The sequence below is a fragment of the Petaurus breviceps genome, unplaced genomic scaffold (genome assembly GCF_028583685.1).
Source record: "Petaurus breviceps papuanus isolate PSGF00001 unplaced genomic scaffold, PetGlider_PUasm1.0 99, whole genome shotgun sequence".
In the NCBI taxonomy this organism is placed as follows: Eukaryota; Metazoa; Chordata; class Mammalia; order Diprotodontia; family Petauridae; genus Petaurus; species Petaurus breviceps.
The window spans coordinates 1,594,116-1,610,069 of NW_027187465.1; the positions used below are offsets into that span (position 1 = coordinate 1,594,116).

Consider the following 15,954-nt stretch of genomic DNA (forward strand, 5'->3'; position numbering starts at 1 on the left):
GCTTTTTGGAGGGCAGTTGGGGTTAAGTGACTTGCCCAAAGTCACATGGCTAGTAAGTGTATCAAGCATCTGAGGCCAGATCTGAACTCAGGTCCTCCTGACTCCAGGGTCAGTGCTGAGAATTCTTTTAAAAAGTGGAAGAAGGGAAAAAAATCCAACAAAACCCATCAACCCATTGAAGTAGATTCTCCATCTCTCTCTCTCTCTCTCTCTCTCTCTCTCTCTCTCTCTCCATATATATGTATATATATGTATATACACATATACATATAAATGATAAATATAAAAATATCTTTAGATGTTTATAGAAACATTATTTTTTATCCATAGGAAGCAACTTTTTTTTTTTTAAGTCAGCCATTGGATCAAAGGACGCCATCTCTGTAGAGTTGAAGCTCTGTCTTTGGGGCCATGGATCATCCACAGTTCCCCAGCTGAATCTCTTGGCAATTTCAGCTAGTACAGCACTGAGTGGTCAACTTTTGGTTGCTAGGATTAAGCCGTCTCCATCCTGAGACTGTGCTGCTCTAATTGGTAGTTGTCATGGTCACCTGGACCTAGCCCCAGCCCCAGCCATGCTTCACTTCCTGCCTGGCCTCCTCACGTTTCATCATGCATCATACCCTCTCCCCTGTTTTCCAGTTTGTAAACCTTAACCAATCAATCAGTCAACATTTATTATGTGCCTGGCATTGTGCTAAGCTTTGGGGATACAAAAAGAGATAAAAAATAGTCTGTGTCCTCAAGGAATGTTAAATCTAATGGGAGAGACAACACAGATATGTAAGAAGCAAACTTTAGACATGATAAATTGGCAATAATGAGGAGAGGAAAGGCACTGGAATGAAGAGGGATTGGGACAGGCTTCCTGTAAAAGGTGGAATCTAGTTGGGACTTAAAGGAACTTGGAGAGGTCAGTGGTTGGAGCAGAGGAGGAAGAGCATTCAGTCGTGGGGGACAGCCAGAGACAATGCTGAGAGCCCAGAGATGAAGGATCTGTTCATGGAACATCCAGGAGGTCGGTGTCATGGAAGTCAGAGTACCTGGTGGAAAGTAAGGTGTAAGCAGCTTGGAGAAGTAGGAGAGAGCTATCTTCTTATATTGGAATGGAAACTTCTTGAGGCTAGGGCTTGGTTTTGCATTTGTATCTGTATCCTCAGTGCTTGGCAAATAGTAAGTGCTTAATCCATATTTTTCCATTCATTCATTCATTCATTCATACCTGCCCTCAATATGGTGCATACATATCAGCTGATGAGAAGTCTTTATTTCACTCCACAGAAAATACATAAAATGCAAAGGATTCTTGGGAAGTCAAAAACACATATGAAACTTTCAAATATCCCATGCTAGAAGAGAGTTGAACTTGAAGTTGTCAGCAAGACAATCCCTTGACATTCGAGTGAATCCCTCTTTCTTGAAGAGTCCCATATGGTCCCCCTGGGACTCATAGACCACCCTCTGGTTTAAAATCCCCCAGAAGGCCGTGCTTTGGGGGACACTGACCCCCTAACCTACTTAAACTTAGCCTAGCTAGTTGGTCAGTCATAGTCTAAGGTTAGGGAATTCCCCAGGGGATTGAGTTGAGGAAAGCTGAGGGAGTATCTTATCATGAGGGATAAGACTCTAGCACCCTTTTATCTTCCTCTCTAGATGCAGAAATTTCCTTGCAAAATCAGCTACAGTATGCTTGATACCAGCAATTTACATACCATAGCTTCAAAATAAATCTTAACATTTAGTGGAACAAGGATAATTAACCCTTAAAATTAAAGCATCCCAGGTAATCATCTCAGAGTGCTACCAGTGCAAAGAAACATCAACATATGTTCAATCACCACAGTCCAGTACAAAGTGACACTGGCTTCATCACATGAGACGCTCCATCCCTCATCTCCTGGCATTTTCATCTCCCATCCCCCATCCCTGGAATTCCCTCCTTCCTGCCACCCCCTAATTTTCATGCCTTCCCTCTGAGATTTCTGCTGATTGTTCCTGCCTATAGCTCTTTGTGTATTGTTTTTCTGTATATTGCCTGCCCCATCAGATTGTGAGCTCCCCAAAGGCAGAGACTATAGCTGCATTTCTTAGTGGCTTCACACAATGCCTGGAATACATATTTGATAGCAAAGCATCACTTACCTCTGGGACTATTGCAGCAAGCACCCCAGCATCCCCAGGGTGGCTGCCAACACAGGTTCCTAGATCTGCTCTTCTAAAGGAAAGCAACTCAAAATGGGTTAACAATCTTGCTTTAATCAATCAAACATATCATTTACCTAGTTCAGGGGAAAAAGTCAGCACCCCAAACTTCAGAGTTTACAGAGGTCACAAGCAGAAATTACCAGACAGAGAAACAAACAGATCGGCAGACAGGCTTCCAACTGTCCAACCATTACATCCATACCTAATCAGTTACCAGAGAGGGAAGCACCAACATCTGGGTTTTCAAAGCCGGGGAGCTCTCAATGGCTGCCCAGAGTCTTGTCTGGTCAAATCACACAACACTTCTCAAAGTGAGCCCCAAAACAAAGCCTCACATCAGGGTTTATATAGCCTTCTCCTGGCTCAGAGAATGTAACAACCTTCTTGACCCACTGGCCAATCACAAAGTATCTCCTGAAAAACAAACCTCCCACCACAGGCTCCATGTGCACTTAAGCCTAGGGGCAGGGAAGATCTTAAATTTACATTCCCTTTACATTCCCATTACAAGGACTCCAGATCTAAATTAAATATGGGGTATATGACATACTGGTATCACAGGAGTATAGGCATCCCAGAGAGAGCAGGCAAATATACATAAGAATTAACCAAGCTTATTAATATAAGCATTAAGCAAAGTATTAGCATGGGTTTCCTGCAGGATAGCGTGACCAGGATTCATACACCAACAAACCACAAGACAATACAGAACTAATAGATGGATGTATGCTTGCTATGTTGCAGGAGATGGTGAGTGGCACAGAGGTGGAACACTGGGCTGGAGTCACTAAGACCCGAGTTTGAATTTGACCTCAGACTCTCCCCTGCTGTGTGACCTGGGCAAGTCACTTGCTCTCTGTCTGCCTCAGTTTCCTCATCTGTAAAATGGGGCTAATAATAGCAAATCCTTCCCAAGGTTGTTTTGAGAAGCAAGGTAACATTTGTATATAGCACAGTGCCTGGCAAATAGTGTTAGTGTTGATTGACTGACCTATGGCCAGTGAGTGGCTGCAGTGAATTGTCTTTGTAGGAACCGCCGGAAGCCTAGGGGGCGCTCTCTAAATGGCCACTTGCCCCATCTCTCCACAGACCCAGAGCTGCTCTCTGGGGGTTGGCTGCAGTGTGTGTCCGCTGAACAACTTCTCAGCCCAACTCTGCCTCCTCATTGAAGGTCTCACAATGAACACCAGTTTGTTTCTGTCAGGGCTCTTGGGAGGAGGAGCTCTGTAGGGTCTTTCAGTTTTTCTTCCAGCCAGAGAGAAGTCTAAATACTTTCATTCCCTGACTGTGTTTGCCCAGTTCTCTCCTGGTGCCTTCTTGAGCCCTGGAGTTAATGTTACTCATGGTGGCTACATTTAGAGTATGAAGTGTGTGTGTGGTGGGGTGGGAGGTGGAGAGGAGAGGATTCACTCTTCCATTCTCTAAGTGAGACTCATTAACTTGGAGTAGCAGAAAGGGGCAGCTTCCTTTTACTGCCTTGTACTTGGTATTCTTTTAAAAATAATTTATTGTTACATGCTTTTATAATCTATCTCTTCCAATGTCTCTTTCATTGAAGGAAGGAAGGGAGGGAGGGAAAGATGTACATATTTTTAAACATTTTATAACATTGTGTAAATTTCTATTTAATGTCTTTTTACAAACTGATTGCACCTATAACACTGGGAGTAAAATTAATGTGCCGTAATTCACATACTGATGGATTTCGTTCCTGAGTAATGCTAGCCAATTAGATTACAGATTTCTTTCTTCATGGAAGAATCACTTAATTTATTGTGAAGGAATGTGATACAGTAGTCTTTGTTGCTGTTATGTATGGAATGTTTTGTTTTTGGCAGACTGTAGTGCTTTGATTTTAATAAAATAAACTTGAATGAAAAAAGAAATAAAGGAAAAGAAAGAAGGGAGGGGGAGGGAGGAAGAGGAAAAGAGAAAGGAAGCAAGAAAGAAAGGAGGGAGGGAGCAAGAAAGAGAGAAGGAAAGAAAGGAAGGAAGAAAGTGAAGGAGGAAGCTTCCTTTAAGTCCTAATTAACATCCCACCTTCTAGCAGGAGCTTTTCCTGATCCCCTGGGGGCTAATGCCTTCCCTGTAGTGATTATTTCCCATTGATCCTTTCTCCAACTTGTTGGTACACAGATGCCTGCTTGTTGTCTCCCTCATTAGACTAGGAGCTCCTTGAGGGCAGACACTGTCTTTTGCCTCTTTTTGTGTTTCCAGCCTTTAACACAGTGCCTACACATAGTAGGTCCTTAATAGATACTTTTGGACTGACTATTGTCCAGAGTCATGAATAACTTGTAGGGGTGGATCAGCACACACTGGGTCTTACTTCCTGGTACCTTGGGTGGGGAGGGAGGGGACAAACATTTATTAGGCACCTACTATGTGCCAGGCATTGTGCTGAGTAAGCACTTTACATTTATTATCTCATTAGAGCATCATCACAGTCCTTCATGGGACATGTTATTATCATACCCATTTCACAGACAAAGAAACTGAGACAGATTTTCACCTTTTTATTTGCCTAGGCTCACACATCTAATAAATGTCTGAAGCTAAATATGGGTTCAGGTCTTCTTGGTTAAAGAATTATTTTTTTTACCTTATTTTTGTAACATGGCTAATATGGAAATATATATATACACACCTTTAAAACTTTGAGTTCCAGATTTTTTCCCTTCTTCCCTCCTCACCCACCTTCACTGGAAATATAAGCAATTCAACATAGGCTGTACATGTGTAGTTACACAAAACATTTCCATAGTAGGTATATTGTGAAAGACTAACTATATTTCCCTCCATCCTATCCCACTCCCCCTTATTCTATTTTCTACTTTGACCCTGTCCCTTTTCAAAAGTGTTTGCTTCTAACTACCCTCTCCCCCAATCTACCCTCCCTTCTATCATCCCCCCTCTTATCCCCTTCCTCTTATTTTCCTGTAGGGTAAGATACCCAGTTGAGTGTGTGTTATTCCCTCCTTAAGACAAATTCAATGAGAGTAAGGTTGTCCCATTCCCTTTTGCCTTCCTGCTCTTCCCCTTCATTGTAACCATTTTCTCTTGCCTCTTTTATTTATTTTTCAAATGCTTTATTAACTTCTGATTTACATCATTCATTTCTGCCAGATTTTGAGTTACAAATTTTCTCCCCATTTTTCCCTACCCACCGCCCCAAAATAGCAGTCCCACAGGATATCCCCTCCTCCAATCTGCTCTCTCCTTGCCTCTTTTATATGAGATAATTTACCCTAATTTATCTTTCCCTTTCTCCTTCTCCCAATATATTCCTCTCTCATGTCTTAATTTTATTTTTTAGATATCATCCCTTCCTATTCAACTGATCCTGTGCCTTCTATCTATGTATACATGTACACACATATGCACACCCTCACATATATATTTATACACACCTACGCCCTCCTATACATACATATATATGTATATATACATATATACACATATATATTCCCTTCAACTGTCCTCATACTGAGAAAAACAGTTATCATTTTTTCCATGTAGGAATGTAAATAGTTCAACTTTAATAAGTTCCTTATGATTTCTTTTCCCTGTTTACCTTCTCATATTTCTCTTGCTTCTTGTATTTGAAAATCAAATTTTCTGTTCAGCTCTGGTTTTTTCATCAAGAATGCTTGAAAATCCTCTATTTCATTGAATGACCATATTTTCCCCTGAAGCATTATACTGCTGGGTAGGTGATTCTTGTTTTTAATCCTAGCTCCTTTGACCTCCGGAATATCATATTTCAAAGCCCTTCTATTCCTCAATGTAGAAGCTGCTAGATCTTGTGTTATTCTGATTGTGTTTCCACAATACTCAAATTGTTTCTTCCTGACCACTTGCAGTATTTTTTCCTTGACCTGGGCACTCTGGAATTTGACTATAATATTCCTAGGCATTTTCTTTTTGGGATCTTTTTCAAGATTTAAAAAATTCTTTTTCCATCTGGCAAATTTGGCTCTTTAAGGCATTCTTCTCCTCATTGGCTTTTTGGGCCTCTTTTGCCATTTGAGTTAATCTATTTTTTAAGGTGTTATTTTCTTCAGTCTTCTTGACTCTCTTTTCATGATTTTCTTGCATCATTCTCATTTCTCTTCCCAATTTTTCCTCCACTTCTCTTAACTGGTTTTCAAAATCCTTCTTGAGCTCCTCCATGGCCCGTAACCAGTTCATATTTTTCTTGGGAGCTTTTGATGCAGAAGTTCTGATTCATTGTCTTCCTCCCATTCCATGCTTTGATCCTTTTTGTTCCCAAAAAAGGAATCTCTGGTAGGATTGCATTTCCTCTGCTTGCTCATGTTGCCAATCAATTACTTGACTTTTGAACTCTTTGCCATGGTAGAACTCTGCTTTCAGAATGGAGAGAGCTTGGTCTCAAATCGCTGGGGTTTTTGCAGATTCCAGAGCAATTAGGAGGGGACCCTATCTGCAGCTCCCACAGGCTCTGGCACCTGGCCACACACCCCAGGACCTCCACCCAAGAACTCGATCCAGATCCAAGCAGGACAAAGCAAGAGTGACTACCCTCTGAATGGTCGCTTGGTCCCCCTACAATCTGCAGGCCAGGAGCTCCTGAGGTAGCCATGGGGCACAGCCACCACACCTCCGCCACTTTTCACCCCAGGGGCAAGGGCCGGATTCTCTCTTTCGTCCACCCCTGCTCCTATAGAGTTTCACACTGACCTTTTACTTTGTCTTTGGCGTTTATGGGTTGAGAAGTCTGGAAACTGCCACAGCTGCTGGTGCTTCACTCTCCTGAAGTCTGCTCTGGCTGCTGCTGGTTGGGGCTGCCCTGAGACCAAAACCCACATGGCTCATATAGGACTGCACTCAGCTCCCAGCTTGGTGCGATAGCCCCTTCCTGCTGGCCTGCCTTCAGTGGGAGATTTGTTTCTCTCTGTCACTTTGTGGGTTCTGTAACACTAAAATTTGTTTAGAGTCATTTTTTACATGTGTTGGAGGAGGTGGAAGCTGGAGCCCTGGGGAAGTCCTGTTTCTACTCTACCATCTTGGCCCTGCCCCCAAGAATTATTTTTCAAATAAAGGAAAAATTTAAAATGCAAAGAGAAAAAATGTGGAAAAAAAACCCTACCAATATAATAGGAAAAATCTGCCATTATAGGTGATGTCCACATCTGTGGTCTGTAAGGGGGGAGGGCTCTTCTCATCTCTTTTATTTGAGGTCCTGTTTATTAAAATTGCTTTGTGAATGTTGTTCTTCCTGTTTTCCTGTCATCCTGGCTGTCATTTTCTTGGTTCCATCCATCCAAACCCTTTGGAAGGCTATAAATTTCTCTTAGAAAGTGATTGGGGTGGGGCGGCCAGGTAGCACAGCGAGTAAGAGCACCGGCTCCAGTGTTGAGAAGACCTGGAGATCGAATCCCAGGCTCAGACACTTAGCACCCACCCAGAAACACCTGGCCGTGTAACCTTGAGCAAGTTACTCAACCCCAATTGCTTAGGGGCAGCCAGGTGGCTCAGCGAGTAAGAGCACCGGCTCCAGTGTTGGGATAACCTGGATCAAATCTGGGCTCAGATACTCAGCACCACACCCAGAAATAATAACTGGCCGTGTAACCTTGAGCAAGTTACTTAACCCCGATTGCTTTAAAAAAAAAAAGTGATTGGGGCAGGCCAGCCCTTTGTGTGCCAGCATAGCAGTGGCATCATCCATCCCCACTGGCACTTCTGGAGTGAGCAACTGAAAGAGCAGAACCAGGGGGCCGATGATGAAATCTCCCTTCTGCTTCTCTTGTCTGGTCTCCTTTTCCCAATGCTGGTCGCATTGCACCCTGGGCTTTTGGGGCATGAAAGATACCCTCTCACAGGCATGTTCCCCCTTCCTGTGACCCCCTTCCTGGCAGCTCTAACGGGATGCAATCTGGCTGTCCTGGTGGTCACCTGATGCTGGTGGGTGTCCATGGGTCCACTGTCATAGGCTTGTCCCTTGCTCTGTGACCTTTCTGAGAAGTTTTGTCCAGCAGCTCCATGGCCACCAAAATAATTCTCAAAGTTTTGCAGATGAATCTAACATTCTATCAAGCAGGTCTGTAGACCCTAAGCCCCATATAGGCCCCATAGCTGGAGGTTCCCTATAAACTTACCCCTTTTTTCTAGGTCAGCGACCAATAATACAACAATTCTCAAATGTTTGGGTCTGAGGATACCTTTACACTCTTAAAAATCATTAAGGAGAAAATTTGAAACTCAAGGAATTGTGGAACTGAATCTTGTCAACTAAAAGTAAACAAACAAATTAATAAAGAAAAAAAAAGAGAAAAAGAAAAAAAATCATTAAGGACCTGGGGTAGCCAGGTGGCACAGTGGATAGAACACTGGACTTGAGTTCAAATTCAGCCTCAGACACTTACTAGCTATGTGACCCTGGGCAAGTCACTTACCCCTAAGTGCCTAGAAAAAGAAAATCATTGAGGATCTCAAGAAGCTTTTGTTTGTGGGGGTAATATCTATCCACATTTCAGGTATTAGTCATTTTTCAGTCTCTTATCTGACTCTTTGTGACCCCATTTGGGTTTTTCTTGGCAAAGATACTGAAGTGTTTGCCATTTCCTTTTCCAGCTCATTTTATAGATGAGAAGACTGAGGCAAACAGGATGAAGTGACTTGCCCAGGGTCACACAGCTAGTAAATGTCTGAGGTCAGATTTAAATCTATGAAGATAAATCTCCCCGATTGGAAGCCTTGTGCACTGTGGCACCCCTAACCACCTATCCATATTTACCATATTAGAAATTAAAACATAACATGGTAAAAATAACAATAACAAAACCATTAGATGTTAATAAAAATAACAAATTTAGCAAAAACATATATTTTCCCAAGCAAAAAATATCAGTGAGAAAATGGCATTGTTTTACATATTTTTGCAAATTTCTTTAGTATGTCTTATAGAAGGTAGCTATATTCTCCTGTCTGCTTCTGTATTCAGTCTGTTGCAATCTGTTGTTTGGTCGAAGTATATGGAAAACCCAACCTTCCACAGATAAGTAGTTAGAAAAGAGACAAGATAACTTAATATGCAAATAATCTCAGTATCATTATGAAATAGCTCTGCCCTCATGGCTCCCTGAAGAGGTCTCTGGACAGCGCTTTGAGAACCATTTCCATAAAGTGATGGGCACTGGGCCAATCCAGGTTTCCCAAGGTAGAGGACATGGGTCCTCTTGAGAAGAGTTTCCCAGCTTGGTCCAGTAGAACTTTCTGCTATGAAATATCAAACTGTGGCCTCGCCCCCATTGGCGTTTCTCTGGTCTAGGAGCCAGCTTGAGCCTGAGGCCTAGGAAAGCTGTAGGGCTCTCTCTGGTGGTAGAAGGTTCAGGAGTGAGCCATCCCTCTCTAATGTAGATCACTCAAGCATCGGCTTTGGGTCCTTTCTCCTCCAAATATGCTTTGGAATCTGTTGGGCAATCTTTGTTTACTAAGGCCTCTGATCTCTTGGCCAAGTCCTTCTCTATCCAAGGGGATGTGTAGACCTCTCCCCAGATACTGTCTCCTACTCTCTGTACTGGGTGTTTTTGAATGATCCAATCAACTCTGACCCTGCTATCTGTTACTCTGAATTCTCCTAATTCCTTGACATTTCCTTTTAATGTCCTTATTTTTAATATCTGCTTCTACTCCTAAAATACTCCTATGAGTTCTCGGGTTAAAAAAAGATCATAAACTCTTGAAGCAGCTTAGACCCACATACACGACTGGGGACTGTGTGGACCCAGCATGACTCACTTTCTCACGGTCACATCTGTGTCTGATACTGCTGCTTCCTTCCTTCCTTTCTCACTTCCCAATCAATATTGATTCCTGGTGACTCTGTCCCACAAATCTACTTGGTATGACACCATGCAATGATGTGCCAAGATGAAACAACAGAGTAATGCCAATATTAGTGGCATGTGGTGAAGCTAGTAAACACAATGAGCCACACTGGGCCTTCCCTCGGGCAGGGAGATTGCTTTGTTAGTCACAGGCTTCCAGGGAAGCTCCTCAGGGGACCAAGCAAAGGAACGCTGGGGGGTTTCCCACCCACCAGCAGGGGTTGGCCTCTGGCTTCCTGTTCCACATACCCTGTCCCATTTGAGCTTCACAGACACTATATGAAGTCAGTGCTTAAGCCATTATTATTCCCATTTTACAGATGAGAAAACTAAGGCTCAGAGAAGTTAAGCTGCTTGCTTGTTGTTATATGGTTAGTAAATGTTAGAGATAAATAGCTAGCTAGCTATATGGATGGATAGCTAGCTAGCTACATAGAGAGATAGAGATAGATAGATGATAGATAGATAGATAGATAGATAGATAGATAGATAGATAGATAGATAGATAGATAGATAGACAGATATGGACAGATAATGGATGGATGGATAGGTAGATCGATGGATATCTAGATGAATGAATGAATGAATGAATAGATCAATGTATGGAATGAATAGCTACATAGAGAGATGGACAATAGATAGATAGAGAGATAGATAGATAGATGGAGAGAGATAGAGACAGACAGACAGACGGATAGATAGATAGATGATAGATAGATGGATAGATAGACATGGACAGATGATGGATGGATGGATAGGTAGATAGATGATGGATGGATAGGTAGATGATAGATGGATATCTAGATGAATTTAGAATGAATGAATGAATAGATGGATGAATCATGGATGGATAGATGGTGGACTGACAGACAGCTATCTAGATAGCTCTGGATAATGTTTGGTAGGATGGATAGAAAAATAGATGAATGGATGGATGAACAGATAGGGAAAGGAAGATGGGTGAATATCTAGATAAATGGATGGATGGATGGATGAATAGACAGATGGTGGATATCTGGATAGCTAAATGGATGAATGGATATCTATATAGACAGATGATAGATGGACAGATGAATGGATAGAGGGATAAATGGATGGATGGACAGACATATTTAGACAGATAATGGTTATATGGATGGATAGATATTTAGTAGGTAGATGGATGGATGGATGAAGGAAGGATGGGTGGGTGGTTAAATAGATGGATGGATGAATGAACAGACTGATAGGTAGTTGTCTAGATAGCTAGATGGATGGATGGATGGCTGACTGGATGATGGATGAATAGATGGGTGGAGGGGACAGACAGTTATCTAGATAGCTATGGATGGATGGACAGAAGAGAAAGCAGATAGAGCATTTTAAGAGTTTACTAAGCTTGACGCACTGTGCTAATCCCTGGGGTACAAACACCAGCAAACAACAGAGTCCCTGTCCTTGAAGAGTATCCATTTTAATGGGAGAAGCCAGTCCATAACGGGGAGCTGGAAAGGAGGGGCACTGCTGGATTCCAACGCATATCTCTCCTTTCCCCACGCCGTCCGGCCTCTCTCGGATGAGGAGACAGTTCCAGAGAGGCCCCGAAATGTGGCCCCAGACCCCGAGTCCCGGGGCATGGCTCCGTCCCTCACGCTCTCCCCATTCTTCCCTCTTCGCAGGCCCCCAGCTGAAACCTCCTGTTCTCCGCCGACGCCGCCCGTCAACAGCAGCAGCGAGGGCTCCTGCCGGCCCAAGACGGACATCGTGTTCATGAAGACCCACAAGACGGCCAGCAGCACCCTTCTCAACATCCTCTTCCGCTTCGGTCAGAAGCACAATCTCAAGTTCGCCTTCCCCAGCGGCTACAACGACTTTAACTACCCGGCCTTCTTCAAGCGCAGCCTGGTGCACAACTACCAGCCCGGGGACTGCTTCAACATCATCTGCAACCACATGCGCTTCCGCTACCCCGAGGTGCGCGGCCTGGTGGCCCCCGACGCCGCCTTCATCACGGTGCTGCGCGACCCCGCGCACCTCTTCGAGTCGTCCTTCCACTACTTCGGCATGGTGGTGCCCTTCACGTGGCGGCTGACGGGCCGCAACAAGCTGGCCGCCTTCCTGCAGGACCCCCACCGCTACTACGACCCCAGCGGCTTCAACGCGCACTACCTGCGCAACCTGCTCTTCTTCGACCTGGGCTACGACAGCGGGCTGGACCCGCGCAGCCCGCAGGTGGCCGAGCACATCCGCGAGGTGGAGCAGAGGTTCCACCTGGTCATGCTGCAGGAGTACTTCGACGAGTCCCTGGTGCTGCTCAAGGACCTGCTGTGCTGGGAGCTCGAGGACATCCTGTACTTCAAGCTCAACGCCCGCCGGGCCTCCGCGGTGCCCCAGCTCAGCGGGGAGCTCTACCGGCGGGCCACCGCCTGGAACCAGCTGGACGCGCTCCTCTACCGCCACTTCAACGCCAGCTTCTGGCGCAAGGTGGAGGCCTTCGGGCGCCAGCGCATGGCCCGGGAGGTGGCCTCCCTGCGGCGGGAGAACGAGCGCATGCGGAGCATCTGCATCGACGGCGGCCGGGCCGTGGACGCCGAGGCCATCCAGGAGTCGTCCATGCAGCCCTGGCAGCCGCTCGGCACCAAGACCATCCTGGGCTACAACCTGAAGAAGCGAATCAGCCAGCGGCACCAGCAGCTGTGCCGCAAGATGCTGACCCCCGAGATCCAGTACCTCATTGACCTCGGGGTCAACCTCTGGGTCATCCGGCTGCTCAAGTATATCAGGGAGTTTCTTCGATGGTGATGGGGCAGCCCCCAGACTGCCTGCCCGCTCTCCTGGGACTCTCCCAGCCTCCTCCAGTGCTCCTACCTGGATCTTTCCTCTCAGGAACGGAGATGGTAGGGCCCTCGGGGAGGCCACCTCGGCAAGACTGAACTTCAACTCTGAGCCTGCGGGGAGGTGAGACCTACATCAGGGAGGGCCAAGGCTGAGCCCTCAGACACCCAGGACAGAAGAGACTGGGCACGGGACACCCTTAACCAAGAGTAGTATTTGACTAATTGTAAAATTTTTTTTTATTTAAAAAGATAAAAGGAAAAAAAAAGAATGTTATATATTCCCCCCCTGTCCCTTTGAAGCGAAGGGATTTGTTGTTTGTATTTTTGTTCCTTGGTCTCCCTAGTCACTGATGGGGGCTGGGGCACAATAGGAAATGCTAACGTCCGTCTCTGGAGACGTCCAAGAGTGTGTGTCTTTCTTTGGGGCCCTCCAAAAGCTACTACAGGCTTATAGTACACTTTGAGTCAAGGTCCATTCAAACGGGTAGCTCACTGAGCCCCCAGTGATATTCCTCTTACTAGATCAATCAGAGGGCACATTAAGCCAAAACAAAATATATTTAATTAAATATAATAACAAAATAAATGATAAAGAAAATTAGCCTATGGGTAGGGGTCTGCTTCCTTAGACTTCCTCAACAATGGAGAGAGAGGCAGCACATATGGCCAGAACAGCACATGTAGGAGAAGCCACGCAGGCGGCCAGGGAATACATGTGCCCAATACAATAATGACAGGAATAATCGTAACAATAGCTAACACTAGGAGTGTGATTTACACAGGCGATCTCCTTGGATCCTTCCAGTAACACCCCATTCTGGGGCTGCTGCTGCTGCTCCTGCTTTCTTCCTTCAGAGCTGCTGATATATCTGCTCCCCTGGGGCCGTCATCGGGTGCCGCGGTCACACACCACTGGGCATTCTCTGCTCACCTATCTTCTCTGCCATCTTGCTGTCTGCTGGTGTTTCTCTGGGTCACCATCAAACTCAGCTGCTATGGGGCCTCTTCGTCCTTGGGAAGGATCCAGCAGTCCCTTTGTGACTTAGCTTCTTGAGTTAGAAACACAGCTCTAAGCAGTAGACCAGAGAAGCCACTAGTCAGCCCACATTTATTAAGCACCTACTGTGTACCAGGCACCGGGCTAAATGAGTCCCTGCCCTCAAGGAGCTCACATTCTAATGCTCACATAAAAGGGAGGTGAAGGGGGGAGGGGGAGAGGACCATGCAGTGGCCTGTTGGGGAAGCGGGAGCAGAGCTGAGAGTAGAGTGCAGGATAACTCACCTCGGGGCTTCCTCAGAAGAGAAATTCTGGGAGGAACTCACCTATGAGAGGAGGGGTCCCCCTTTGGGGGTGGGGGTTCTCTAGGGGAGAAGGCTGTGGAAGGAGTACCAGCTCCCATTATGCCCCTGGCCACTCCATGCAGATTGCCCTCCCAGAATGCAATCTTGCAGAACTGAAAGGACAGGGGGTCTCCGCTCTCAAGGAGCTGCCATTCTAACAGGGGCTTTAAGCCAGAAGTCAGATGCAAAGTGGTCCTTGGGATTCCACAGTAAAACATGGAACTGTTTCTCCTTTAGTGTGATCTCCATCTAGGAAACCAAATCCATCTCTGATGCCGATCCATCGGACAGGACCGGGGACTTGAGCGGTGGGGTCCTCAGTAGCCGAGGCTGTTGGGGAGTCAGGGCTGCAGAAGCACTCGCCAGGTCACATCTCCACAAGGGCTACTTTTCTGGATGACCCTTCTGAGATTCAGGCTGGAATTGGTGGTCTGAGAGCCGCGGTTATCGCTGAGGCTCTTGGTCTTGGCTTACTTGCTTGTCAATGAGAAGTCAGCATTTGGTAAAGGTGACAGCGGATGGAAGAGATCACTGTCCCTTTGTCCTGCCTTGCTGAAGACCTAGGAGTTTGTGGGTTTGTGGGAGGGGGGATAGAAAAGTTATTCCTGAGTTCTTCGATTTAGGATGCAAGAGTCATAAAGATCCATAGAGATCATCTAGTCAAGCCTGGTCATCTTTATGGATGAGGAAACCAAGGGAGAGGAAGGTTAAAGGGACTCTAAAGAGATAGGATTTGAGCCCAAGTCTTTGGACCTTGTCCATTGTAACATACTGCCTGCCCTGAGATCTGGGGTCTACTCAAGCTCTGTTTCTTGCTAATTGTATGACCATAGGCAAATCCTTTCCCCTCTCCCTTTTTGCTTTTGTATAAAGAGGTGGGAGGACCCGAGGAGATTTAAGGTTTGTTTCCAGCCGACAATACTACATTCCTGGTCCTTAGGTCCCCTCCAGCCTAACACCACCCTCTAGTGTCCAATCCCTGAAGCGCAAGGAGAGCCAGGCACCATCTGTAGAGTAGGGGGAGGTAACTTCCTACCATTTTTCCTCCACGGGCAGATTATTTTTTAAAATCTTGGGGTACTGGTGGACTACAAGCTCCATATGAGCCAACATGGCAGCCAAGAAGCCTAACGGAATCTTAAAGTGTATTAAGAGCGGCATAATTGCCAGGAATAGGAGGCGGTAGCTTGCGATCCTTTGCTCTGGTCAGGCTACATCTGGAGGACTGGGTTCATTTCTGGGTGCCACATTTTGGGAAGGAGATAAAAACTGCGGAATATCCATAGGGGGCAGCCAGGATGGTGCCGCATGAGGACTGATTGAAAGAACTGGGCATGCTTGATCTTGGAGATAATAAGGAGCTATCGGAGTTTATTGAACAAGGGTGTGACAAGGTTAAATCTACACTTTAGGAAAAGCTCTTTGGCAACTAAGTGGAAGATGGATTAGAGTGGGGAGAGACTTAAAGCAATGAGATGGATATTGCAATGGTTCCAGTGAAAGGTGACGAGTGTCTGAACCAGAGGAGACTGAATGGAGAGGAGATAGAGACAGAGGAGGTAGAAATGACTAAATTTGGAAACAGATTGGGGTGAGTTTGAGTGAGGGGTTAAGGGTGATATCAATATTTCTAAACTGAGTAGGATAATGTGAAGTGAGCAGAACCAGGAGAACATTGTACACACAGTAACAGCAATACTGTACCATGATCATGACTTAACTGCTCTCAACAATACAAA

The 15,954-nt window shown here is 45.4% G+C and overlaps 1 protein-coding gene across 2 annotated transcripts in view; it reads left to right on the forward strand.

Annotated features, from left to right (window-relative positions):
- The window catches only part of GAL3ST1 (galactose-3-O-sulfotransferase 1), a 32,533-nt gene extending 19,058 nt beyond the window's left edge, over positions 1-13,475 (forward strand). For both annotated transcript variants that reach the window (XM_069081399.1, XM_069081400.1), the window contains exon 3: positions 11,717-13,475. In XM_069081399.1, the coding sequence (XP_068937500.1) occupies positions 11,717-12,839 (1,123 nt within the window). In that variant the 3' untranslated portion in view covers positions 12,840-13,475. The remainder of the gene's footprint in view (positions 1-11,716) is intronic.
- The last annotated feature ends 2,479 nt before the right edge of the window (positions 13,476-15,954 follow it).